The sequence below is a fragment of the Antedon mediterranea genome, chromosome 2 (genome assembly GCF_964355755.1).
Source record: "Antedon mediterranea chromosome 2, ecAntMedi1.1, whole genome shotgun sequence".
Taxonomy (NCBI): domain Eukaryota; kingdom Metazoa; phylum Echinodermata; class Crinoidea; order Comatulida; family Antedonidae; genus Antedon; species Antedon mediterranea.
Window position 1 is genome coordinate 5,146,933 of NC_092671.1, and position 27,657 is coordinate 5,174,589.

General features: G+C 34.1%; 1 protein-coding gene across 5 annotated transcripts; it reads left to right on the forward strand.

Moving 5' to 3' along the window:
• Positions 1–84: 84 nt before the first annotated feature.
• Positions 85–26,527, forward strand: LOC140040148 (NF-kappa-B inhibitor-interacting Ras-like protein 1). Of its 5 annotated transcripts, XM_072085852.1 has the most exons (10): positions 85–101; positions 269–388; positions 547–702; positions 1,010–1,108; positions 1,300–1,350; positions 1,510–1,608; positions 8,436–8,529; positions 11,770–11,856; positions 22,865–22,932; positions 23,265–26,527. In XM_072085852.1, exons 3-9 carry the CDS (start codon positions 613–615, stop codon positions 22,915–22,917), a joined length of 573 nt encoding a protein of 190 aa, XP_071941953.1. In that variant the 5' UTR covers positions 85–101; positions 269–388; positions 547–612; the 3' UTR covers positions 22,918–22,932; positions 23,265–26,527. The 5 variants fall into 5 exon arrangements, with proteins under 5 accessions (XP_071941953.1, XP_071941951.1, XP_071941955.1 ...); XM_072085850.1 differs by lacking the exon at positions 269–388 and having other exon boundaries at positions 86–219; XM_072085851.1 differs by lacking the exon at positions 269–388 and having other exon boundaries at positions 92–219; positions 543–702.
• Positions 26,528–27,657: the final 1,130 nt, after the last annotated feature.

Here is a 27,657-nt window from a genome sequence, read left to right on the forward strand (position 1 = left end):
TCCTAATTTATTAAAAGCTGATCGTGCCAGACCGTAACTACTTTTAGTTCTACTTGCAATAAATTCTCGGGGGACAAACCGGAAAAACAAATCTACTGAACGTAAACAAAAAACAATTCAGTTTTCATTCACATTAAAAACCGGTGTTTCTTTAATAATTTATTCCAATAATGTGCTGTATGTGTTAGCATCAGTTTTCATTTAGATAAAGTTGATTTGGTATGTATACTACAGGCTAAATAATTAAGAAATACATACTTTTGTCTAGGTAGGCCACAGAAAAGATAACAAATTCGAAGCGGAGGCAGCACCTAGAACCGCTCCACTTCCTGTTTAAAACACACTGATGTCATGATAGGCCTGGTTCAATAAACAGGGCTACAGTTAGGTAAAATCTATGAATATCGAATATATTATACACATTAAAAAAAGGAAAATAAATAAGACAAACAATGGACTATTTAACTAGGCCTAGAGTATAAGACTAAATAAATTAAAATCAATTTAATGAATAATGATTGTTTCTATTCTATATTTATAAGGTAGGTCTAGGCCTATAATAAGAAAGAATGTTTTGTGGGTGCTATTAAGGACTAAAGTAACAGTTACAGTATGGGGAAAATATGCAAGATTGTTGTGTGTGGAGGAACTTCTGTTGGAAAGACGTCCATCCTTCAACAGGCGTTGCATGGCAAAGTAGAGGTATGTGAAAAATAAATTATTAATATTATTGTTTATCTTGATTTTCCTTTTTTTTTGGACATCTAAGCTATGATTCTGTGTCCCTCTGGTACATTCTATCTATAGTTACTGATTCTTCAGATTCTTCCAAAACTTCTAAACAGCTTTTAAGTTGGTTAACATTCATAACTGCTATTACGTATTTTCACTAACCTTTTTTTAATACAGTATATTTAATTAATCTACAACTGAAATAAAGAGCTACGCTTTCAAAGTATTTTTATAAATTGACTAAAATTAAAAGATATTGTTTTATTTTTGTACACAGACACCACCATTTAAAACAATTGAAGATATCCATGTTGCAATAATTGACACAGACAGAGGGGCAAAGGAGAAAGTGCAATTCTATGACACTAAGGGTTTGGTGAGCTGGTTTATTTTTTTATTCTTTGAATTCATGTGATTTTAAAATGTTTTAAATTACACAAGAATCCAAAGAATAAAAGACAACAAAAAACAAACAAAAATCCACTCACATCATTAAAATGATGAATTTTGAAAAAGTTCAGCTGACATGATCTAGCAAACTCCATATTAATTTTTTTTATTCTTTAGGATGTATCAACATATCAAGAATTACCAAGGCAGTACATACTAATGGCTGATGTAAGATTTAATATTAATGAATGTTTATGAGTGGAACATAGAAAGTATTATGAGTTTGAAGGCAAACAGGTCTATTCAACGAAGCGAAGCTGGGTTGAATAAACCAGGTCATCTTTCATCATATTTCTTCAATTACATGATTTGTTCTTTATTTTCTAGGGGTTTATTCTCGTATTTAGTCTTGCAAATCTTGATTCTTTTCATCAAATGGAGCAACTTAGAAAGAGCATAAAAAAAGAAAGAGATTTTAAAGATAAGGTTGGTAATTAATAGGTATCTGATATCTTTGAAATAAGTGTGTAGTTACAGACAATTAGAAAGTGTTTTATGAACCAATATGACGCTTAAAAACTAATCGATTTTATAAACAATATAAATATGATATGTTTATGAAATATATTGCGTAAATAAATTTATATAAATATTGTAGAACACCCTTATTCATGAACACCTCTATTAAGGAGACACTTGTGAAATAAACGAGGAAGAAACAATGTATGTTTTGATTTGATTTGAATTTATTAGGGAAACCATCATAAAAAAACATATACAAAGTGATAACATAAATTTCGGACATATAAACAAATAATACATTTATAAAAGATTTTCCAGGATAGCCCAAAAAGCTTATTAGCTTATTTCCATTGGGATCCTTTTACAATCTAAAATAAACAAGAATATTTCTTACAAAAAACGCTGCTCGCTTATTGTTATTGCTAAGGTCAAGTCTGGGGGTCACTTCATCACGCCTAGATACTTCAAGTATCCTATTACAAACAAAAACTTCAATGGGCTGTTTTGATAATAATTCAATGATTATCTGACAGTGAATTATATCATGGGACTCATAAATACCAGAATGCTTTGGGATTTGTCGTTAGACTCTTTTCTCAGCCGTTTTTGGATTCAACAGGTGGTACCAATAAATTATAGTGGAGTTTCCATTTTAACAAAAATGTCAAAGTGTAGTACTATAAAGCTGCTTGATTTCATCTAATGAATGAGTCATCTCGTGTGACGTAGCGGGCTAGAGCAGCAGCGTGAAAATATAAACATTACAAAGTATTGCATTAAACACGTAAATATAACAAAAACAATAATATAATGAAACAAGTTAAATTTAAAGACTATGATTGACTTATAGTTATTTTGTTAAACAGAAATGTGATTTAACGTTTTTCTTAAAATTAAATTTGTGTTCTATTTGCTGAATGGAATGAGGTACAGTAGGTTAGCACTGCGACCAACCATTTCTTCAGAGGATTCAAAGTTCAAAAAACATTTATTTATTCAACAATGGCATTATACAGTATAATATAATTATAGGTGTGTACATAAATGAAAACATAGTAATAAGCCATCATTTGGGGTCTTCTCTAGAAGAAAACAAGTTTCTTGTCTCGAGAAAGACCCCAGAAACAATACACATACATTTAAACTAATACAATTTACTACATAAAATAAAAAATAAAAACAAAAACGATGAAATAAAAAAAAATAAATAGATACTTTCAGTATTCCTATTAATGGGACAATTTCTTGTGAAACAAGGGAGAAGCAATGCGTGTTATAGCAGTACGACCAACCAGTTTTTAGGGAAACCTCTATTAAGGGGACACTTGTGAAACAAACAAGGAATGGGCAATGTGTGTTTAGCAGTACGACCAACCAGTTTTTAGGGAAACCTCTATTAAGGGGACACTTGTGAAACAAACAAGGAATGGGCAATGTGTGTTTAGCAGTACGACCAACCAGTTTTTAGGGAAACCTCTATTAAGGGGACACTTGTGAAACAAACAAGGAATGGGCAATGTGTGTTTAGCAGTACGACCAACCAGTTTTTAGGGAAACCTCTATTAAGGGGACACTTGTGAAACAAACAAGGAATGGGCAATGTGTGTTTAGCAGTACGACCAACCAGTTTTTAGGGAAACCTCTATTAAGGGGACACTTGTGAAACAAACAAGGAATGGGCAATGTGTGTTTGCAGTACGACCAACCAGTTTTTAGGGAAACCTCTATTAAGGGGACACTTGTGAAACAAACAAGGAATGGGCAATGTGTGTTTAGCAGTACGACCAACCAGTTTTTAGAGAAACCTCTATTAAGGGGACACTTGTGAAACAAACAAGGAATGGGCAATGTGTGTTTAGCAGTACGACCAACCAGTTTTTAGGGAAACCTCTATTAAGGGGACACTTGTGAAACAAACAAGGAATGGGCAATGTGTGTTTAGCAGTACGACCAACCAGTTTTTAGGGAAACCTCTATTAAGGGGACACTTGTGAAACAAACAAGGAATGGGCAATGTGTGTTATAGCAGTACGACCAACCAGTTTTTAGGGAAACCTCTATTAAGGGGACACTTGTGAAACAAACAAGGAATGGGCAATGTGTGTTTAGCAGTACGACCAACCAGTTTTTAGGGAAACCTCTATTAAGGGGACACTTGTGAAACAAACAAGGAATGGGCAATGTGTGTTTAGCAGTACGACCAACCAGTTTTTAGGGAAACCTCTATTAAGGGGACACTTGTGAAACAAACAAGGAATGGGCAATGTGTGTTTAGCAGTACGACCAACCAGTTTTTAGGGAAACCTCTATTAAGGGGACACTTGTGAAACAAACAAGGAATGGGCAATGTGTGTTATAGCAGTACGACCAACCAGTTTTTAGGGAAACCTCTATTAAGGGGACACTTGTGAAACAAACAAGGAATGGGCAATGTGTGTTATAGCAGTACGACCAACCAGTTTTTAGGGAAACCTCTATTAAGGGGACACTTGTGAAACAAACAAGGAATGGGCAATGTGTGTTATAGCAGTACGACCAACCAGTTTTTAGGGAAACCTCTATTAAGGGGACACTTGTGAAACAAACAAGGAATGGGCAATGTGTGTTTAGCAGTACGACCAACCAGTTTTTAGGGAAACCTCTATTAAGGGGACACTTGTGAAACAAACAAGGAATGGGCAATGTGTGTTTAGCAGTACGACCAACCAGTTTTTAGGGAAACCTCTATTAAGGGGACACTTGTGAAACAAACAAGGAATGGGCAATGTGTGTTTAGCAGTACGACCAACCAGTTTTTAGGGAAACCTCTATTAAGGGGACACTTGTGAAACAAACAAGGAATGGGCAATGTGTGTTTAGCAGTACGACCAACCAGTTTTTAGGGAAACCTCTATTAAGGGGACACTTGTGAAACAAACAAGGAATGGGCAATGTGTGTTTAGCAGTACGACCAACCAGTTTTTAGGGAAACCTCTATTAAGGGGACACTTGTGAAACAAACAAGGAATGGGCAATGTGTGTTATAGCAGTACGACCAACCAGTTTTTAGGGAAACCTCTATTAAGGGGACACTTGTGAAACAAACAAGGAATGGGCAATGTGTGTTTAGCAGTACGACCAACCAGTTTTTAGGGAAACCTCTATTAAGGGGACACTTGTGAAACAAACAAGGAATGGGCAATGTGTGTTTAGCAGTACGACCAACCAGTTTTTAGGGAAACCTCTATTAAGGGGACACTTGTGAAACAAACAAGGAATGGGCAATGTGTGTTATAGCAGTACGACCAACCAGTTTTTAGGGAAACCTCTATTAAGGGGACACTTGTGAAACAAACAAGGAATGGGCAATGTGTGTTTAGCAGTACGACCAACCAGTTTTTAGGGAAACCTCTATTAAGGGGACACTTGTGAAACAAACAAGGAATGGGCAATGTGTGTTTAGCAGTACGACCAACCAGTTTTTAGGGAAACCTCTATTAAGGGGACACTTGTGAAACAAACAAGGAATGGGCAATGTGTGTTTAGCAGTACGACCAACCAGTTTTTAGGGAAACCTCTATTAAGGGGACACTTGTGAAACAAACAAGGAATGGGCAATGTGTGTTTAGCAGTACGACCAACCAGTTTTTAGGGAAACCTCTATTAAGGGGACACTTGTGAAACAAACAAGGAATGGGCAATGTGTGTTTAGCAGTACGACCAACCAGTTTTTAGGGAAACCTCTATTAAGGGGACACTTGTGAAACAAACAAGGAATGGGCAATGTGTGTTTAGCAGTACGACCAACCAGTTTTTAGGGAAACCTCTATTAAGGGGACACTTGTGAAACAAACAAGGAATGGGCAATGTGTGTTATAGCAGTACGACCAACCAGTTTTTAGGGAAACCTCTATTAAGGGGACACTTGTGAAACAAACAAGGAATGGGCAATGTGTGTTTAGCAGTACGACCAACCAGTTTTTAGGGAAACCTCTATTAAGGGGACACTTGTGAAACAAACAAGGAATGGGCAATGTGTGTTTAGCAGTACGACCAACCAGTTTTTAGGGAAACCTCTATTAAGGGGACACTTGTGAAACAAACAAGGAATGGGCAATGTGTGTTATAGCAGTACGACCAACCAGTTTTTAGGGAAACCTCTATTAAGGGGACACTTGTGAAACAAACAAGGAATGGGCAATGTGTGTTATAGCAGTACGACCAACCAGTTTTTAGGGAAACCTCTATTAAGGGGACACTTGTGAAACAAACAAGGAATGGGCAATGTGTGTTATAGCAGTACGACCAACCAGTTTTTAGGGAAACCTCTATTAAGGGGACACTTGTGAAACAAACAAGGAATGGGCAATGTGTGTTATAGCAGTACGACCAACCAGTTTTTAGGGAAACCTCTATTAAGGGGACACTTGTGAAACAAACAAGGAATGGGCAATGTGTGTTTAGCAGTACGACCAACCAGTTTTTAGGGAAACCTCTATTAAGGGGACACTTGTGAAACAAACAAGGAATGGGCAATGTGTGTTTAGCAGTACGACCAACCAGTTTTTAGGGAAACCTCTATTAAGGGGACACTTGTGAAACAAACAAGGAATGGGCAATGTGTGTTTAGCAGTACGACCAACCAGTTTTTAGGGAAACCTCTATTAAGGGGACACTTGTGAAACAAACAAGGAATGGGCAATGTGTGTTTAGCAGTACGACCAACCAGTTTTTAGGGAAACCTCTATTAAGGGGACACTTGTGAAACAAACAAGGAATGGGCAATGTGTGTTTAGCAGTACGACCAACCAGTTTTTAGGGAAACCTCTATTAAGGGGACACTTGTGAAACAAACAAGGAATGGGCAATGTGTGTTTAGCAGTACGACCAACCAGTTTTTAGGGAAACCTCTATTAAGGGGACACTTGTGAAACAAACAAGGAATGGGCAATGTGTGTTTAGCAGTACGACCAACCAGTTTTTAGGGAAACCTCTATTAAGGGGACACTTGTGAAACAAACAAGGAATGGGCAATGTGTGTTTAGCAGTACGACCAACCAGTTTTTAGGGAAACCTCTATTAAGGGGACACTTGTGAAACAAACAAGGAATGGGCAATGTGTGTTTAGCAGTACGACCAACCAGTTTTTAGGGAAACCTCTATTAAGGGGACACTTGTGAAACAAACAAGGAATGGGCAATGTGTGTTTAGCAGTACGACCAACCAGTTTTTAGGGAAACCTCTATTAAGGGGACACTTGTGAAACAAACAAGGAATGGGCAATGTGTGTTATAGCAGTACGACCAACCAGTTTTTAGGGAAACCTCTATTAAGGGGACACTTGTGAAACAAACAAGGAATGGGCAATGTGTGTTTAGCAGTACGACCAACCAGTTTTTAGGGAAACCTCTATTAAGGGGACACTTGTGAAACAAACAAGGAATGGGCAATGTGTGTTATAGCAGTACGACCAACCAGTTTTTAGGGAAACCTCTATTAAGGGGACACTTGTGAAACAAACAAGGAATGGGCAATGTGTGTTATAGCAGTACGACCAACCAGTTTTTAGGGAAACCTCTATTAAGGGGACACTTGTGAAACAAACAAGGAATGGGCAATGTGTGTTATAGCAGTACGACCAACCAGTTTTTAGGGAAACCTCTATTAAGGGGACACTTGTGAAACAAACAAGGAATGGGCAATGTGTGTTTAGCAGTACGACCAACCAGTTTTTAGGGAAACCTCTATTAAGGGGACACTTGTGAAACAAACAAGGAATGGGCAATGTGTGTTATAGCAGTACGACCAACCAGTTTTTAGGGAAACCTCTATTAAGGGGACACTTGTGAAACAAACAAGGAATGGGCAATGTGTGTTATAGCAGTACGACCAACCAGTTTTTAGGGAAACCTCTATTAAGGGGACACTTGTGAAACAAACAAGGAATGGGCAATGTGTGTTATAGCAGTACGACCAACCAGTTTTTAGGGAAACCTCTATTAAGGGGACACTTGTGAAACAAACAAGGAATGGGCAATGTGTGTTATAGCAGTACGACCAACCAGTTTTTAGGGAAACCTCTATTAAGGGGACACTTGTGAAACAAACAAGGAATGGGCAATGTGTGTTATAGCAGTACGACCAACCAGTTTTTAGGGAAACCTCTATTAAGGGGACACTTGTGAAACAAACAAGGAATGGGCAATGTGTGTTATAGCAGTACGACCAACCAGTTTTTAGGGAAACCTCTATTAAGGGGACACTTGTGAAACAAACAAGGAATGGGCAATGTGTGTTATAGCAGTACGACCAACCAGTTTTTAGGGAAACCTCTATTAAGGGGACACTTGTGAAACAAACAAGGAATGGGCAATGTGTGTTTAGCAGTACGACCAACCAGTTTTTAGGGAAACCTCTATTAAGGGGACACTTGTGAAACAAACAAGGAATGGGCAATGTGTGTTATAGCAGTACGACCAACCAGTTTTTAGGGAAACCTCTATTAAGGGGACACTTGTGAAACAAACAAGGAATGGGCAATGTGTGTTTAGCAGTACGACCAACCAGTTTTTAGGGAAACCTCTATTAAGGGGACACTTGTGAAACAAACAAGGAATGGGCAATGTGTGTTATAGCAGTACGACCAACCAGTTTTTAGGGAAACCTCTATTAAGGGGACACTTGTGAAACAAACAAGGAATGGGCAATGTGTGTTATAGCAGTACGACCAACCAGTTTTTAGGGAAACCTCTATTAAGGGGACACTTTCTTGGAAGTATTGCTATATTATATAGTGTATTATTTTTCTTTAGGTATGCATGATAGCTCTTGGCAATAAAGCAGATTTAGTGGAAGAACGACAAGTGAGCGCTGAATCTGTCAATACATGGGAAAAGAAACAAAAAGGTAAATTTCAAACCTTGGATCACGATTTCACCCATTACATACTTTTGAATACTCTACAGTAAAACCCTTCCTATAAAGTTTACACAAAGAGCAATATATTTCACACTACAGCCAACTCCTATTCAGAGAAGACCATTTGTTGTCTTTTTTTACTCTGCTTCTCTCTTATCAAAGCTAAAATATCTATTTTTGACAGACAGATTAAAATAATATGTTAGCCCTTTTTAAATCATGAATCCACCCCTGTATATAGTTCTCTATATTACAATTATTTTGCTAAGCCCCCTCTTGAGGTTTATGAACTGGGACAAAGTCAACACCAGTGACCGAAAACATGACCTAAATTAGCCTGACCACAAATTGTGTTAGCTGGATGATAGACAGGTTGACTTCAATTTTTTGGTGGTATTAACAAGGAACCATTAACCTTCTAAATTATGTACTACACGACAATGTTAAGCTTCTTTCAACAGAATTACCGCTGTCAGACATCTCACTGTTGTGTATATTGATACTGTCGTTTAGTTGTCAATCACCCGATGCATTGGTGACAGATACGTACCACATTGATAAAATCGCCTAGAAAACCCCCCCTTGTTTGCAAATACCCCTTTCCCATGTGTGTAGTTGTCAGCCCATATTTTCTCATGGTTAATCCGCACCTTAAGTATTTCTTACAAGCCATGACACGATTTGAAATGTCGTTTTGCCAAGAAATAAAATTCAATTTGCACAGAGATCTTGAAAAATGTTCTGTATTTTAGGGATACGGAATTAGGTACTTTTAAAATCGTCTGTCATTTGAAATAAAAATTGATCTGCTTTTAGCAAAACTTTAAAATTTGCTACATCATGATATAGGTATAAACGTAATTGACAGTAGTTTTGTTACTTTAAATTACTTATTCTGCGGGATCGAGTGATGTGTTCCATTTTCAAGAGTTTTTTTCTTGCTACTGTACATGACAAACAATGTTCTCAGCCTGTTGTTATCATTTCTATTGTTTGTTAGAAAATACAAGCCTTTGCAACAACATTGATAATAACGCCACTATATGTCAGCAGTAAAGCAGAATAAGCGTCGTAAATAAAGCCTCTTTTTTAAAAAAGTGATGCTACAGGACTTTTTCATAATGGTGTTATTACGTTGTTGCAAATGTTTATATTTTATAATAAACAATACAAACTATATAAAGGCGGTTCCAGAGCGGCCGTCAGCGATACAAAAATTAAAACAAATTGACTTCCAACCAATCAAATTTATTCCTGCAGACTACATTTTCACCACTTAAAGTTCTTTCGGTCTGGGTCCGACCAATACAATCGCATCTCAATGTTTTTTCTCCAGGATGCTCCATGCGGCTATGCGCCAAACTTTTTAGTCGATATGCCACAAAGACTTGAGCTGGATCCGGACCGGAACAGTGTGAAAGTCCCCCTTTAATCAAATCTAAACACTTTCTTACTTTTGTTTAATGAAAGTTCCATAAAAATAATTGTGATAATTTACAATTTACCATAGGGTAATGTTTAGCTTGTGGATAATGTTTTATACTGTGTTAATATTTCTCTACGTTGATATATATACATTTGTTTGAGGCATGACAGCATTTGACAAGCCATGATCTGTGCTCACATGGGTGTTTCAGATGGTATAGAAATGTTATGCCATTTGGCCGTACCCTTCTGTCCAAAGCTTCATGCGTCACCTTAACATTTATGTCAAATCATCGTTTCTGCGTTCCATCACCATGTTCTAACCCCTTCTGTCTAGTTAAAAATGTTGTGAATTTGCGTTTTTATTAACTCCAGATTCCTAGCCTAGCCCTGAGGTATACATACTCCGTCTGTGGTACTCATCTGCACCCAGAATACTGTGGTATGCCAAGGGTAGATTGAACTTCTTAATGTGTACACTCATCAACTATCTAAGCCTAGAATTTTTTTACAGTCTCGTGGGAATTGGGATGACACATCTTTTCAATTATATGTTTATCCAATTTCAAGAGCTTTTAATAACATAATCCTAACATTATTAGAGATATTGAACTTTTAACATGGCCCATAAATCAGAACGAAGTAAAGATTTTTTTTTATTTGTGTATTTTATTATATTTTTAAAGCAACTTTCTATAGATTTTTATGACAATTTTTTTTATAGTTATATCTTAGTGTGAATTGTAAATGAAATTTTAATGTCCATTTAATGTTTTTGTGTATTTGTAAATGTAACTGCATTTTAGCCATTGGCTATGAATGTTACAAATGGTGTGGTGTTCAGATAAAAGTGATATATAATAAGGATCATGTATTTAATTTATCATTGATTTCAATCACTAAATGATATACTAAGTTAGGATTGAACCCCGGATCTTGGGATTGGAAGGTATGCACATTAACCACCAAGCTCCACTCCATTTCATTAACAATACAACCAAAATCTAGAGAAAAAAAAATTGAAATTGACAATGTAGAATAAAAGTATAAATAAATATATTTAAAATACAGTAGAACCCTAATAAAGGGGAGACACCTTCGGGCGGGTCCTAACAAAGTGTACAATAGGCGTGGTCATTTTTGCTATGAAAATCTTATAATTATAAATATTTTAACATCAATATTTGTTCTCATTATCATCAGTATCCAAACTCCTATTTAAAATGTGCTATTTTTTTACTCATTTTTGCAATGTCATTTTTCTTTTTAAATGCTGTCAAATTTCTTCTGAACATAATTATCGTATCTGCCAACTCACATGGGTGTGAAACATATGTAAAAATGAATGATGCATTCAGACAGACATTGAACCAAACCCGACCATCAAATTTAATCATATTATTTTTTTAAAGCAATATAAACATTTTAAATCTATTTCAAAGTTTACATTTTCTGATGTTTTAAATTATATTAATCATTGGTATCATATGTTTTAATATTAATTATTATAATTCAACTCATTGACTATCAAATTTAATTATCATTTATATACAAAATTATGTTTTTAAAAGTTATAATTTTTTGATGTGTCAAATTATATTTCTTATGAATATCATATGTTTTTGCTAATTTAAATGATCTCATTTGATTTTTTTATCTAATTTAATGTTATAGGTCGTTGTACAGGAAAGTTTATGTGCTTCTATGACAATATCTGAACTCATAAACAAAACACTTCAAAATTGTATAGTTTTCATTGATGTCTTACTATTAACCAAGATTATGTGTTATTTTCTCCTTTAGTGCGTTCATTCGAAGTATCTGCAACTGATCGCAACAGTTTAGTGGAACCAATCATTTACCTTACCTCTAGGTTAACACAGCCACCAGGTAAGCATAGCTGTCAGGTGATTCAGATACAATTATCACATGACTCATTTCCTGTCTCTAAACAATTTCTGTTTTATACCAATTTTTTTATTTTTAAAGAAAGTAGAGTTGTAGCTTTATGGTTAATGTACTTGCTTTCCAATCCCAAGGTCTAAGGATCAATTCTAACCTAGTGTCGGGGTTTTTGCCCAGCCTACCTCCACCCAGCACAATTTAATCTATGATCATGTATGTTTGTTCATGAATTATTATTATGTAGTACTGTAGTTGTTTCTGGATATGTCCATTAACATTCAAATATTAGCATTGGAGCGAATCTAGTTTCAATTTGATTGTACATGTCACATGTCAGATTTGACGAGTCGATAAGGAAGATATCCTATCCACATAATCCCTCGTAAAGTCTGCCGATATTAAACTTCCAAAACTCTTTTCGCAAATCAAAACGCAAAAAAAGCGACCTATATTTTATGATCAAAATCATCCAATACCCTTTAAGTAGGAGGATACGAATTGACGTGTTGCGTCCCGACAACATATCAAACCACGTCCCAACATGCTTTACAAAGTAAACATTACTTAAGCCATGCTGAGAATTGTCGTGCGCTGTGGCATTATAGATAGTATACATGCTTTCCCCCCGAGGAATGGAAACCTTGTTTGGCGCTTAATACAAAGCAATCGTGTTAATGTTCCTACTTTCCGTATTGACGTAGCGTGTATGATTTTCGCCTTGTTTCCTCAATTATTTCTAATCCTGCTGCGTCGAACAAATCTCCGAATTACTGTAGTGTTTCTTTTTCAGAAAAAAAACACCAATGTTTTTAGTTACTTTTTGAATTATTAGAAGTGTTAATTTTGAAAAAAGCATGTTCTTTTCATTTTCACTCATTTTTAGCCGTTCCATCTTTTAATTTTTGTATTAGTTTTGTTACTTCAACAATTCATTGTTCTCTACTAATAATTCAATTTATTCCTGATGCAAATCAAGGGTATTATTTTTTTGTTCTGTATCTATTGTTATAGCTGATACGTGTTGCAAACTCCAATCCATGTATCCAATTTTGTAGAAAAATATTTTACTGATTCTAGAATTTCAAGGGACCAGAAAACTGTAATCCTGCGGTGTTATTTAATAGTTACTGTAGTTCATGGGTACGGTTTAAAATTGCTTGTTGTAATTGCCATAGTTGATTCTCTCTGTAACAGAACTTAAGTTTTGTAAAAAAGAAAAGTAATACAGTATACACATTTCAAATTAAATCTGTATTTATTCGATTCCCAAATCTCCCCCCCCCCCCCAAAAAAAACCACCTCACCTCGTGTCTCTTGGGGCGCCCGCTGGCTATTCCCTGGATGTTGTCTCGCTATAATATTATTGAGAACACAGATAAGCTAGATGTGAGTGTGTTTACCTCGTTGTAGGACGTTGAATTGTAAGCATTTTCATGTTCACAGGAACGTGGCAAATTGCCTAATAAACATAGATAAAAAATGATTGATTAGGGCGTGCTTACAATTTTATAAAGTCATGTTTTAGTGCATAAACATCAAAATAAACTATTTCTGTGTTTGATTTTATGTCAATAAAATAAAATTAATAAAAATTAATAAAATTTGGCTTGAAATACAGCAACTGAAAAGCTGTACAGTTGAAATTTCAAGACCCAACGGCGTCCCCTTAATAGAGGTTGGTCATAGTGTTGAAACAATGTTGTCTATTTCATTTGACGGAAAGTGTCCCCTTAGTCAACAATGTTACCCCTTCCCTTGAATATGTGTTGGCTGTCTTAAAACACTTTAATTATAGTTTGTTTCACAGGGAAGTGTCCCTGTAATAGAGATGTCCCTATAGAGGTTTCCCAAAGGGTGTTTTACTGTAGTTAATTTTAAAGCTCTGTCTACACTATCAAACTAGTTTGACAAAAAATGTGATGTGCCCAAATATGGTAGTGATATAATATTCTGTTGTTGTTAATTGTAGGCACTGACCGTACCATTAGACATCATTGATGATGTGTTTAAAATTTAATGGAACTCTTTTTCAAGATACACTGGTATCCCAGCAACCCCTACCTAACAGTTAAACAGCTTTAGCTCCTTATAATAACATAATATGTCTAAAATAATTTAGAAATAATTATTATACCATATTTTCATCCTCATTTTATGCATCAGGGAAAAGCGATAAAAATGATTCAACTAAGTTGTTTTTTTTATAGCAGGTTCATTGGCATCATAATCCTTACAAATTAACTTAATTTATTTTAAGCTGTTGAACTAGTTTAGGGAAATTAAGAAATGCAGTATTCTCTGTTCAATTTGAAATTATAATTAACAATCAATATTTTTATTAGGAAGGAAACTAATTAATTTAAATCTGGGCCATCTTTTAAAAATCCATCAGTTTAAATTTGAGTTGAAAAGAAGGGCTTTTGTTTTCTTTATGAAATTTGTCTAGCACAAATCATTTCCACCATTGACACTGACAGCGATAGTTAACATTATTCAATTATAAATTAAAACAGTTTTAAAATGCTTTTTGAAAATTAGGGCTGGATTATTGACAATTTAGAACTAGTAGACGTAATGGATATTGTGATTGATTGCACATGACTATTAATTTGCTATTATTAATAGTTTGTAGTCATTAATTTCTATTTCTAAGATTTGTGCCTAAACACATGGACACATGTTTCTATCAATACTGTCGATGCTGGTTCGACTAAACACATTGACACATGCTTCTAACTACATTGGCACATGCTTCTCAACACATTGGCACATGCTTCTAAACACATTGGCACATGCTTCTCAACACATTGACACATGCTTCTAAACACATTGACACTATGCTTCTATCGGCACATGCTTCTAAACACATTGGCACATGCTTCCAAACACATTAGAACATGTTTCTAAACATATTGGCACATGCTTCTAAACACAATGGTACAATGTTCTAAACACATTAGAACATGCTTTTAAAGACATTAGAACATGGTTCTAAACACAATGGTACAATGTTCTAAACACATTAGAACATGCTTTTAAAGACATTAGAACATGGTTCTAAACACATTGGCACATGCTTCTCAACACATTGGCACATGCTTCTAACTACATTGGCACATGCTTCTCAACACATTGGCACATGCTTCTAAACACATTGGCACATGCTTCTCAACACATTGACACATGCTTCTAAACACATTGACACATGCTTCTAAACACATTGGCACATGCTTCTAAACACATTGGCACTATGCTTCTATCGGCACATGCTTCTAAACACATTGGCACATGCTTCCAAACACATTAGAACATGTTTCTAAACATATTGGCACATGCTTCTAAACACAATGGTACAATGTTCTAAACACATTAGAACATGCTTTTAAAGACATTAGAACATGGTTCTAAACACATTGGCACATGCTTCTCAACACATTGGCACATGCTTCTAAATACATTGGCACATGCTTCTAAACACATTGGCACATGCTTCTTGTCATATTATTATGTTGTGATTCTCTGTGTTTAGAGAAGGATGCTTTAGACCAGGTCCGCCTTATTATTAGGCAATCAAAATCGTATAATTTTTGGAGGGAAAATGTTATCCTCCTCTGAAGCCTAAAATTTGCATATCCAGTATAAAAGTAGAATGTAATAGATATTAGAGGAGAAGAGAGAATAAGATCAGAGTAGATAAACGGAAAGATGATAAAGAAAATATTAAGGCTTGACTGGTAGTGGTAGAAAGATGTATTAATCGAATTACAAGGAATAAAAGCACATGTTGAGTTAAATATACTTTTTGTATGAGTTATCATTCAGTGTACGTCGCGTGGAGTTATATATATACGCCTGAGAAAGCTCGGAACCAACTAAAATAAATTCACTACATGATGGCAGCGGTGAAAATTTTTGTTTAAAGATACATGATTTAAGTATCTAGAAGAAGAAGAAGAAGAAGAAGAAGTGACAGTGCCTACTCTACGGGCCTGTTAAATCAGTAACCAAAAAGTTAAATGGTTACGAAGATCTGGATTCCTGACAGTTTTTATACCGTGCGTTGTTTGGATATTACAACGAAGAAGAAGTACGTCTGTTGAGCTCAAGACTGCTGGATATTCATCGGAGATACTGTATATATTCACCGAGATCTGAAAGAAGAAGACTGAAGTAACAGAAGGAAGCCCTGTAAATTTTGAGAAGATTTGCAAAGCTGACTTTGTAAACTATTTTTATTTCGAAAGTAAATTTTTGTACGGAGCGAACTTGGAACGTTGTTTGTGACTTTGATTTTGAAGTAAATTAATGTCTTATATTGTATTGCATTTAAAAATTTATGTGGATTTCATATTTTTACATATCTGAATGGAATCAAGGTAATACAAATACTTTTATAACATATTTTGTATAAATAAGTTTACATATTTCATTAGTAAAATTGTTATTAGCATGATAGCATGACAACTTTAAGATCGGGTAAAAATATAGATAAGACTATGTCAGAAAAAGATACTAGGGAAGATATGGTTGACCAAGTCAATGAAATATATGATAACATGGCTAGGGATATTGATTTGCCCGAAATACCCGGCGGTATGCCTAAAGATATGATGCTCGAATATTTTCGAATGAAGTTCGAGGCCGAAAACAAAAAGTTAGAATTACAATACCAACAAGCCCAATTAAAAGCAGATATAGAGCAAAGAAAAATTGAATCACAAGAAAGAGTGAAAATGATGGAATTAGAAAATAGGTCTAGCTACAGTAATGCTAGGAATATAGTAGATGAAATGAAGGTAAAGGTTCCTACTTTGAAGGAATCAGATGATATTGATATATATTTTAGAACATTTGAACACTTGGCAGAAGCCACAGGTTGGGATAAGAATACGTGGTCCGCTAGGTTAGCACCTGAACTGTCTGGTAAAGCTAGGACAGCATGCATATGCATCCTTAACCGTAAAAGAATGTGTAGATTATGATACCTTAAAGAAGGCAATCTTAGAAAAGTATGATGTGTCCGCAGAGACCTACAGATTTAAATTTAGAAATTCGAACAGAGTTAAAGATATGTCCATCAGGGAATGGCTGAATGAGCTCTCCCATTATTTAAAATGTTGGATGAAATGTGCTAATGTAAAAGAAGATGATGCTGCAGGCATTATTGAAATGATTATAATGGAACAGGCACTTGATAAAATGCCTGAAGATCTGAGGCTTTTTCTTAGAGATAAACAAGTAAATAAGAGCAATGATATGGCTATGATAGCCGATGATTATATAGCTAATAGAGGTGGCCGTGGCTATTGGAATGCCGTAAATTCTGAAAATAAGCCTACGTATTATAAGGGCCAAGAAAATAGTAAACCTAAGAATAGTACGACTCAGAATAACCCTGGAGCTAGGCAGCAAGGATACAATAGGTATCGCGGAAGGGGAGGCAAATTCCATAACTATGGTAGAAATTTCCAACAGAGAGAACCTTCAAATGAATGGATTAATGGCCTATGCTTTAATTGTAAGGAGAAGGGACATAAAATAGGGGATTGTCCTAAGATGGTAGCAAAAGGAAAGACTAGTGACACTAAGAAGGGCCCGAATGTGAAAGATGGCTTAAGATGTGAAGGAATAAAATCAGATAGACCCCAAGTAGTTATGGATAGTGTAGAAAATAAAATGGAAAAATGTACAATACTAGGAAAATTAGAAGGACAGGATATAACTATGCTGAGAGACTCGGGATGTACCCAGTCAGCTGTTAAGGAAAGTCTAGTGCCTAACAAATGTTACTTGCCAGGAAAATGGGTTACGTTAAGAGGTATAGGAGGCGATATTACCGTCCCCTTAGCTGAGGTAGCTATAGAAAGTAAGATAGTGACAGGAAAAGTGACTGTAGCCGTAATCGAAGGATTACAGAGGGACATGTTATTGGGTCATGATTTGGACCAGAATTGTGGGGAAACAATGGCTAAAGAAATGTTCGTCCTAACTAGGGAGCAAGCCAGAATAGAAAATGATGTTAGAATACAAGACGAAATGAAATTGTTAGGGAAAGATAGTAACTTTAAGCCGATAGAAGAGCCGCCTAAAGAAACTAATCTACAATTGTTGAAAACAGTAGTAAATGACAACAAAGTAAATAAAACTAAGTGTTTAGATGATATGAATAGAACAGAAATGAATAATTTGTTTGACGAAAATGAGGATAAAGCTAAAGATAAAACAGTCAAACATAAAACTTATGAACAACAGCACAAGCTGAACCTAACTAAACAAGAACTGATCAAATTGCAAACTAAGGATGACTCACTCAAAGGAGTGTTTGACAGGGTAGTCCCTATAGAAGAAATAGGTCAGCATAGGGTGTGTTTCTTTATGAGACAAGGTATATTGATGAGAAATTGGAGTAGTATTAAAGATAAGAATAACCAAGTGGAACAGATTGTATTACCCACTCAGTGTAGACAGGGTGTATTACACTTAGGTCATAATGTGCCATTTGCAGGTCACATGGGTGTTGAGAAAACTAAAAGTAGGATCCTGAACCAATTCTATTGGCCAGGTATATTTAAAGATGTTGTAGTCTATTGTAAAGTCTGTAAGGAATGCCAAAAGGTAGATAAGGGTAAAAGTAAAAGGAAACATACTTTGATACCATTACCGATTATAAGTACACCATTTAAACGTATAGCGATAGACATTGTTGGACCCTTATCTAGAACAAGCCGTAATAACAAATATATGCTTACTATAATTGACTATGCTACGAGATATCCGGATGCTATCCCGTTACCCAATGTTAGAGCTGAAACAGTAGCCAGGGCTCTAATAGAAGTCTTTACTAGAGTAGGATTACCCGAAGAGATTGTACATGATCAAGGAACTAATTTCATGTCTTCAATTATGCAATCTATATGTAGTATGTTGGGGATTAATCAATTAAAGACTACAGTGTACCACCCCCAAAGCAATGGGCTTGTTGAAAGATTCCACGGTACATTGAAAAATATGATAAGGACACTTACAGTTAAGCAAAGAAAAAATTGGGATAACTACATACCCCCCTTTCTGTTTGCATACAGAGAAGTTCCTAGTAAAGCGACGGGCCATTCACCTTTTAAATTGCTTTATGGTAGAGAGGTGAGGGGACCCTTGAGTTTACTCAAAAGTAATTGGGTAGAAGATGAAGAAACATCTACTGATGTTATCAAATACATGTTAGACATAAGAGAAAAAATGGAGGAATTAATGAAAGATGCTAATGTAAACAAACTTGAACAACAAGAAATTATGTCCCACAATTATAACAAGAATGCTATTGATAGAGAATTTGTAGAAGGGGACAAAGTGTTGATATTCCTTCCAGTAGGAAATAGTAAGTTAGACAGTAAATGGCAAGGCCCCTTCACTGTTACAAAAAAGGTCAATGATGTAAATTATGAAATATACATAGGAGGTAGAAGAAAAGAAAAACAAATTCTACATGTTAATATGTTAAAGAGATGGTATGATAAAGTAGAAATAAGTAAAGATGGTTATTATGTAGTAACAAATGTTCAGTCGATAGAAGAAGTAGACTTAAATGAAACAGTCCATGACAATGAGTTAGATAGTGAAATAGACATAGGATTGTCTTATCATCAATCACAAACATGGAGAGATGTTAACGTTAGTAGTAATTTAAATGATACACAAACTAAACAATTAACAGAATTGTTAAAGTACCAACAGAATGTATTCTCGGATGTACCAGGTAGAACTCACTTAGTGACACATGAAATTAAGACTAATGGTGAAATGCCTATAAGGCATAGGGCATATAGAACGCCCAAGCATTAAAGGGTAAATTGAAAGAGGAATTAGATAGTATGTTGGCTATGGGTATAATAGAACCTACAGTTAGTGCCTATGCTGCACCTATTATTGCCCTGAAGAAAGGCCAGAATCAAATTAGAATGGTGACAGATTTTAGATCACTAAATAAGACTACACAATTTGACCCTTATGTTATGCCTCGCATAGACGAAATGTTGGATGAGGTATCATCCGCAATATACATAACTACGTTAGATCTAACTAAAGGATTTTACCAGGTGCCTCTGGATCCTAAGACCAAAGACAAATCAGCATTTATTACACAATTTGGACAGTATTGTTACAATGTACTTCCATTTGGTATGCAAAATAGCTCTAGTACTTTCCAAAGATTAATGGATAAGGTATTACAAGGTACTGAGGGATATGCTAAGGCATATATAGATGACATATGTATTTATAGTCAAACTTGGAAAGATCATATTTTTCATTTGAATGATGTATTAGAAAGATTAAGTAGTGCTGGATTGACAGCAAAGCCTTTGAAATGTAAAATTGCCTATGCACAGGTAGAATTTCTGGGGCATAAGATTGGTAATGGAGAAATTAGACCCATGATTGATAAGGTTGAGGCTGTGGAAAAGTTCCCCAGACCTTTGTCTAAGAAACAAGTCCGATCATTTCTCGGATTAACGGGCTATTACAGAAAATTTGTACAGAACTATGCCGATATTGCTAAGCCATTGATTGATTTAACTTTAAAGAGTAAAAGTAATACAGTTAAGTGGAATGAACAATGTGAAAATGCCTTTGTAGCTTTAAAGAAACGACTTACTGATGATAATGTATTAAAAGCCCCAAATTTTGATAAGATGTTTATATTGCAAACCGATGCCTCAAATTATGGCATAGGTGCAGTGCTGAGCCAAATAGATGGTGAGGGTAATGATTATCCCATTGTGTACTTAAGTAGAAAGTTATCTGTACATGAGCAGAGATATTCTGTGCCAGAAAAAGAGTGCCTCTCTATTGTTTGGGCTATCAATAAACTTAAGTATTATCTGTATGGTTGTGAATTTCAAGTTCATACTGACCACCAGGCATTGAGATGGATGGACTCAATGAAGGGTGCCAATGTTAGACTTATGAGATGGGCTCTGTTTTTACAAGGATATAAATTTAAAGTTATTTACAAGAAAGGATCATTAAATGGAAATGCAGATGGATTAAGCCGTGCATAAATAATATTATAGAGGTGTTGTAGATAGTTTAAAGTAAAATGGTTTTAAATGTTAAATTTTTGGAAAGATTGACACAATCTTTTTCCCAAAAAGGGGAATGTCATATTATTATGTTGTGATTCTCTGTGTTTAGAGAAGGATGCTTTAGACCAGGTCCGCCTTATTATTAGCCAATCAAAATCGTATAATTTTTGGAGGGAAAATGTTATCCTCCTCTGAAGCCTAAAATTTGCATATCCAGTATAAAAGTAGAATGTAATAGATATTAGAGGAGAAGAGAGAAAGAGATCAGAGTAGATAAAGGAGAAGAGAGAATAAGATCAGAGTAGATAAACGGAAAGATGATAAAGAAAATATTAAGGCTTGACTGGTAGTGGTAGAAAGATGTATTAATCGAATTACAAGGAATAAAAGTTCTAGTTGAGTTAAATATACTTTTTGTATGAGTTATCATTCAGTGACAGTGTACGTCGCGTGGAGTTATATATATACGCCTGAGAAAGCTCGGAACCAACTAAAATAAATTCACTACACTTCTAAATACATTGGCACATGCTTCTAAATACATTGACACATGCTTTGAAACACATACAGTTACTTTACGGTGTAGCTTTATCCTTCCCTTCTAAATCCTTTTACTAAATAAACATAAATTAAAAAAAATAAACAGTTCAGTTCTTATTTTCCTTTCTATCTTTTCTGCTAATCTTTTTTGAGTGCTTTATCCTATGAATACCAGTCACTGTACTGTGAAATAATGAATGATATCTAATGTACTTGAAGGTGTCTCGTTTGATTGACAGTTACCATAGCAACCATTGGCTCCCAAATACCAACATGAACTTGACCTTGTCCATCCATCCTATAAATAAAAATATTGCTCATTATTAGTTTAGAATAAAACTCCTCTTCTAAATTTATCCTGGACCGAAACTTAGTTACTTACATTTAAAAATGATAAATGATTTTTTTTTATTGATTTATATATATAAAATATGAAATATAATAATAAGATTTGATTTAATCATGACGTAAGTACATTATAAAAATAGATTTTTAAAATGCTCCATACAAGTTTGTTACAAACTACACAAAAGTAAAAAAATTAAATTAATTGATTAATGATATTCCTGTAGTACGATCGTGATCAAACTAATTAAATTTTCAAGGTACTGTAATATAACTGTGTTTTTTCTATTCAGGTTTATTGCTATTGCTTTTATAATTCTCTTATAGTTTTTCAATTAATATCAGTCACTGCAATTGATAAAATTTAATATTGCTTTGTGAAAAAATTTAATTGATTTGGACAGAATGTATCACTCTATAGAATTTCTTTTATGGTGATATGTTTTTTAAAATGAATTACCTGTGATATATATCTGTGATTATCACAGTTGTGTCAAATAGCCGTGTAATTGTTTCACTCGCGGGAACTATCTTGCTAAACGCTTCATAAAAATCGTAATTGAACACTGATAATAGAGGATGTAATAAATGTAACAAGTAAATTAGATTAGTTGGGTTTTATTCAATAAAACGTTTACTTCTAGATATGGATAGTAATGTCAGCATTGGGAATATATTAAATTAATTGTAAAGCTCAAAGGAGCGCTACACACAGGGTGTCCATCCTTTTGTAACTGTATAACTTTATAGATTAAAGTAATTTAAGATTTGAAGGGGTCCATTCTAGAGTAACTCTGTAAAGGAATAATTTTGTTAATATCTAAGCGGAATCAAAATGTCTAGAAGAAAACAGGTTTTTGGTTGAACCATTACATTTTGAATTTTTATATCTATTTCTATTTTTTTTGTTGGTAAAAGTTAATCACTTCTTAATAAACTAAAAGATGGTCTTTTAAAGTTGGATTTTGTTCATCTTTATTTTCATGTTTTGGAAGACAATACATTAAATAAAATACTTTGTTTTGCAGCGAAATCGTCTTTTCTCAGTGGTGGAAAGAAAAGCAAGTCTGTGGACCCGTGAAGATGGTAGATAATGGTAATATAAAAAGTTTGACATTTTATTATTTGTGATATTTTAACCCATCAGTACACCTTCAACAATTTATTATATTCTACTTTACTATAGATCAAACTATTAGCAAAGCTTCCCACTCTTACTCTCTCACAACTTGGTACATTTGTAGCTACACTGTTTTTTTTATTTGTTTGCTTTGTTGTTTATATATGTGAACCTCCCATCTGGTCATGTGGCCTTTCTGTCGGCCAAATCCTGGTACCTCTTTGCACAGAATTAGTGTTTTTCTACCCAGCTTCCATCAAATTTGAAAATTACCATTTTAATAAAAAGTTGTTTTTATTTTTTCATAGCCATTTTTACCACAACCTGTAGTTGAGAAGGACAGAAGAATTGACACACTTCCAACATACAGAAATTATGTAATACAATTAGATTTCTAGATTCATAGATTTCTATGAAAACAAATACATATAAGCTTACATTTCAACTATAGAGATGTTCATAATAAATCACGAAAAAACTACCTCATATGAATGATAGATGGTGTACCGCAAACTTTATACCATTATATTGATTTTCTCAGACCCTCTAGCAATGATAGACATATAAGTATGTCACTGAATTGAAAGGTATTACATCGTTTTCCAAGATTGACAGAAAAAAAAGATTTTTTGAAGGATATTTTACTTAGAAAAAAAGTCTAGCCGACATTGTAACATGGGAATTAGTCGTTTTAACAATGACTTCAGACTGCTAAGTAAAAATCTAATTAGTGACTTAGAGTTTGTTGACCGACGTTATTATGTCGATTTTATTTTGTAATTTGTGTTAAGATCCGTCAATCAGTCACTCACGGCTTTGATTGACAGTCGGGCAAAGAGAAAGTACCGACACAGATTAAACCGTATTTGTGGGGAATTTCGGTGAGTACCCGTATATGGCCTCTTTTGCATGATGTAAGCATCCCGACTTATGTATAACTTTATAACTGGGTTTTCTTAGACAAGATGTTTTTGAGTCATTGCATCATAGTTTTAAAGGGATGTTTAAGAAAGTGGCCAGCACAGCCAAACCATGGAGTTAAAAATTGATTTCATAATCAGTATATTTTTTTGATAGGACAATATTTGTGGATGTAGAGAATAATTTGCCGTTGATCTACATTCTTGCAGTACACTTAATTATTATTAGCGTAATTTACTGTTATTAGTATAGCCAGTTAAATGGCAGTCCAAGTACACATGAGCAGTGCCGTAAAACATGGAACAAAAAAAGCTAATTTCACACTATGTTGTTACTTCTTGCATTTGTGAAAAAGATAGGTAATCCATGCAGAATTAAAAACTTCTTCTATACTTTGTGACATAGTGGATTCATCCTAAAAATGCTGCTGCTCATAATCTACATAGTACAATAGTAGTTTCTTCTATAACTGAAGGGACCATAATATATACTGGACACCAGACACCTTGGGCTGGCCTAATAATGTCTAGAAAATCTGGTATTCGGGTATTGAGGAGTCTATTCACCACAAGCTTTGCTTTCTTTTAGGCTCCTCCACTTTATATTTATATATTTGTAAAGTGAAATAATGAAATGAAATGAAATATGTTTTTAATGGTAAAACAGAATTTGGAAGAGTTTCCCATTTTCGCCGGTATTGATATGACTTGACTGTACTTGCAATGCTGTTTAATATTAGTTAAGGAATTAGTTATAGCACATATATAATTTACACATTATGCACCTTATGCTTGACCAAAGAAATAGTATATATAAACAAAGAGTAGCTACATTCCATAGGTCCAGTTAGTTAGCAAGAATGCACATAGATTGGTCAGTGAACACTAACAGGATGATGTCTGGTCAATAAGCAGAAAAATATCTATTACACTTTTTAATTGAATATAGATACAGTATATTATATAGAGTATCACTTATATAAGTTTTGTCTGTGAACGAGAATTGCCACCTTTACACTCTAAAACCATCCTTTATTTCAAATAAAATACATAAGAATGCCCAGCTCACAGCTTTGAGGACCAATCATATGCAGGCAACATTTTTTACTGAAATGTGACTGAATTGAGAATAGTGTGTGTATTAAAATGAAATAAACCCTAAAATACATAAATTATAAAATGAAGCAATATGAAACTTTATTTATTTATTTTTTATACATAATTTTCCAAATTAGAAAACTTTACTATACAATGCATATTTTAAATTATATATTTTGCAATAACATCTACTTATAACTTGGAACTATAATTAAATGCATTGATTATTGAGCATAGTAAGGCTTACAGTAGAACTTCTATTAAGGGGATACCTTCAGGACCCAGCAATGTTTCCCCTCAGGAATTGGTCCTAGTGTAAAAAATGATATATTTTGCCTTGTTTTTTTCCCATAGGAATGTGTCCCATTAATAGGGGTCCCAAAGTAATTGTAAAGATAAATTGAATTTAATTTTATCATTTACAGTATATATTTAAAAAAAACAATATGGAATAGTGATATGTTCACCCACCTCTTAGTTGAATATGCAAATGTATGAATTTATTTATAGAATATTATTTACCACATATATAATTATATACTTTGATTGTGATGTTCTGATTCATGCTGCCAATCAAAGTTTTATTGTTAAAAGATATATTGTTCCCCTGAAAAAGAAAGATTGAATATGCCATTTTAATGTCATATAAGAGTTTGACAAAAAATTGAATGAAAAAAGGTTATTCCCTGAAAAAAAAGAGGAAACAATTAGTTTACTGGAAGACTGATTTGGGGAACAACAGCTTTAACATTTGTTTGATTTGTAGCAAAATATCTCTTAATTTCTGAAATAATTGTATCTGGTCTGGCGATGTTAAACATCCTGCAGTATCATGTCTGCTGACAGCCACAGCCACATATTTATTTATTTTATTTTATTTTATGTCTTTAGGCAATGTGGCCAAGGATTACCAATACTGAATTAATCACTGTCCTATCAGATAGGTGGTAATCCCCCTGATATAGGGGCTATTGTGTGAACCAGTTCACCGGGGTAACCCCCTACTCTTTTTCGAATAATGAACTGGGTTTCTTTAAAGTACACACAGGTTATAACTGTGTACACAGTACACAGTATATCATAGCATCTAGCTCCAAAATATTAACAGTAACCCAAAACTCTAAGTATCACTGTACTAAATGGCATTAATATACCTGTCAGAGGATGCGATACTAAGGGATTTTTAACGTCGCTGAACGTAACACAGCTCGTGTATGTCTGGTATTTTATTATAGTGTTGTAGAAATAATTTGTTTATACACTGAAAATATTTCGTTATTATACTAAAATTTACATGATAAAATTTATAAATTTCTATCAAATTATATTTAAAAGATATCCAACATCATTGTGCATTCCACAAGTTATACAATTGCATAGTTTTAAATCCATCCAGCTACTGTACGACATGAGAGTGCCTAATATTTTCTGATGTATTTTCTACACTTTTTATCACTTTCTGTACTGGGAAACTTTGTTTGCTTCTCATGTATTAGGTAGTTCTGTAATAATGTTAGTACATTTAAATGTCGCAATAAAGATGCTTAATTTTACATGTTTGCTGTTTGCCTGTACTATAGAGTAGAGTAGTAGAGTAAGAATTTTGTTCTCGGAATTTGTAACCAAAATATCAACTTCTAAAAATCCCTGAACTATAGCACAAGGATTTTGTCGAAAAATGGCTAAAACATTCATTTTTTTAAATTTTATTATTTAATATGCAATAATATTGCTATATATGTGTATATATTGCGTTATCATCATCTTATAGACACATAGTAAGCAGTTATGTCAAAAAATAAAAGGGTCAACATTTTGGCATTTTTTGAAAAAATCCCTGTATTATAGCACAGGGATTTTTTCGAAAAATGATGGCCATAATATACATTTTTCAAAATTAAATTATTATGCAATAATATTGCCACATATGCGTAATTATTGCGTTATCATCAATAGACACATAGTAAGCAGTTATGTCAAAAAATAAAAGGGTCAAAATTTGGGCATTTAAAAAAAAAATTCCTGTACTATTAGCACAGGGATTTTTTTCGAAAAATTGCCAAAATATGCACTTTTCAAAATTTAATTATTATGCAATAATATTGCTATATGCGTTATCATCAATAGACACATAGTAAGCAGTTATGTCAAAAAATATAAGGGTCAAAATTTGGGCATTTAAAACAAAAATCCCTGTACCTGTAGCACAGGGATTTTTTTTTGAAAAATTGCCAAAATATGCACTTTTCAAAATTCAATTATTATGCAATAATATTGCTATTTGCATTATCATCATCTTATAGACGCATAGTATTGCAGTTATCTAAAAAAATAAAAGGGTCAAAATTTGGGAATTTTTGGAAAAAAATCCCTGTATTATAGCACAGGGATTTTTTTCGAAAAATGGCCAAAATATACATTTTTCAAAATTCAATTATTATGCAATAATATTGCTATATATGCGAGTATATATCGGTTAGCATAATCTTATAGACACATAGTAAGCAGTTATGTCAAAATATAAAAGGGTCAAAATTTTGGAATTTTTTGAAACTATATATATAATATATGGAAATTTTCTAAAAATGGCCTATTTTCGACCCTTTTATTTTTTGAGATAAATGGTTACTAATGCATAATAAACATGCGCAGTGTCGAATAATGGGTTCTGCGCATGTCAATT

Bases quoted from the DNA above. Each gene is read 5' to 3' on its own strand.
- LOC140040148 (XM_072085852.1), top strand. From the start codon at position 613: ATGGGGAAAATATGCAAGATTGTTGTGTGTGGAGGAACTTCTGTTGGA. The intron at 1,109-1,299 runs GTGAGCTGGTTT...TTTATTCTTTAG, and splicing joins TCTATGACACTAAGGGTTTG to GATGTATCAACATATCAAGA. The intron at 11,857-22,864 runs GTAAGCATAGCT...TTTGTTTTGCAG, and splicing joins TAGGTTAACACAGCCACCAG to CGAAATCGTCTTTTCTCAGT.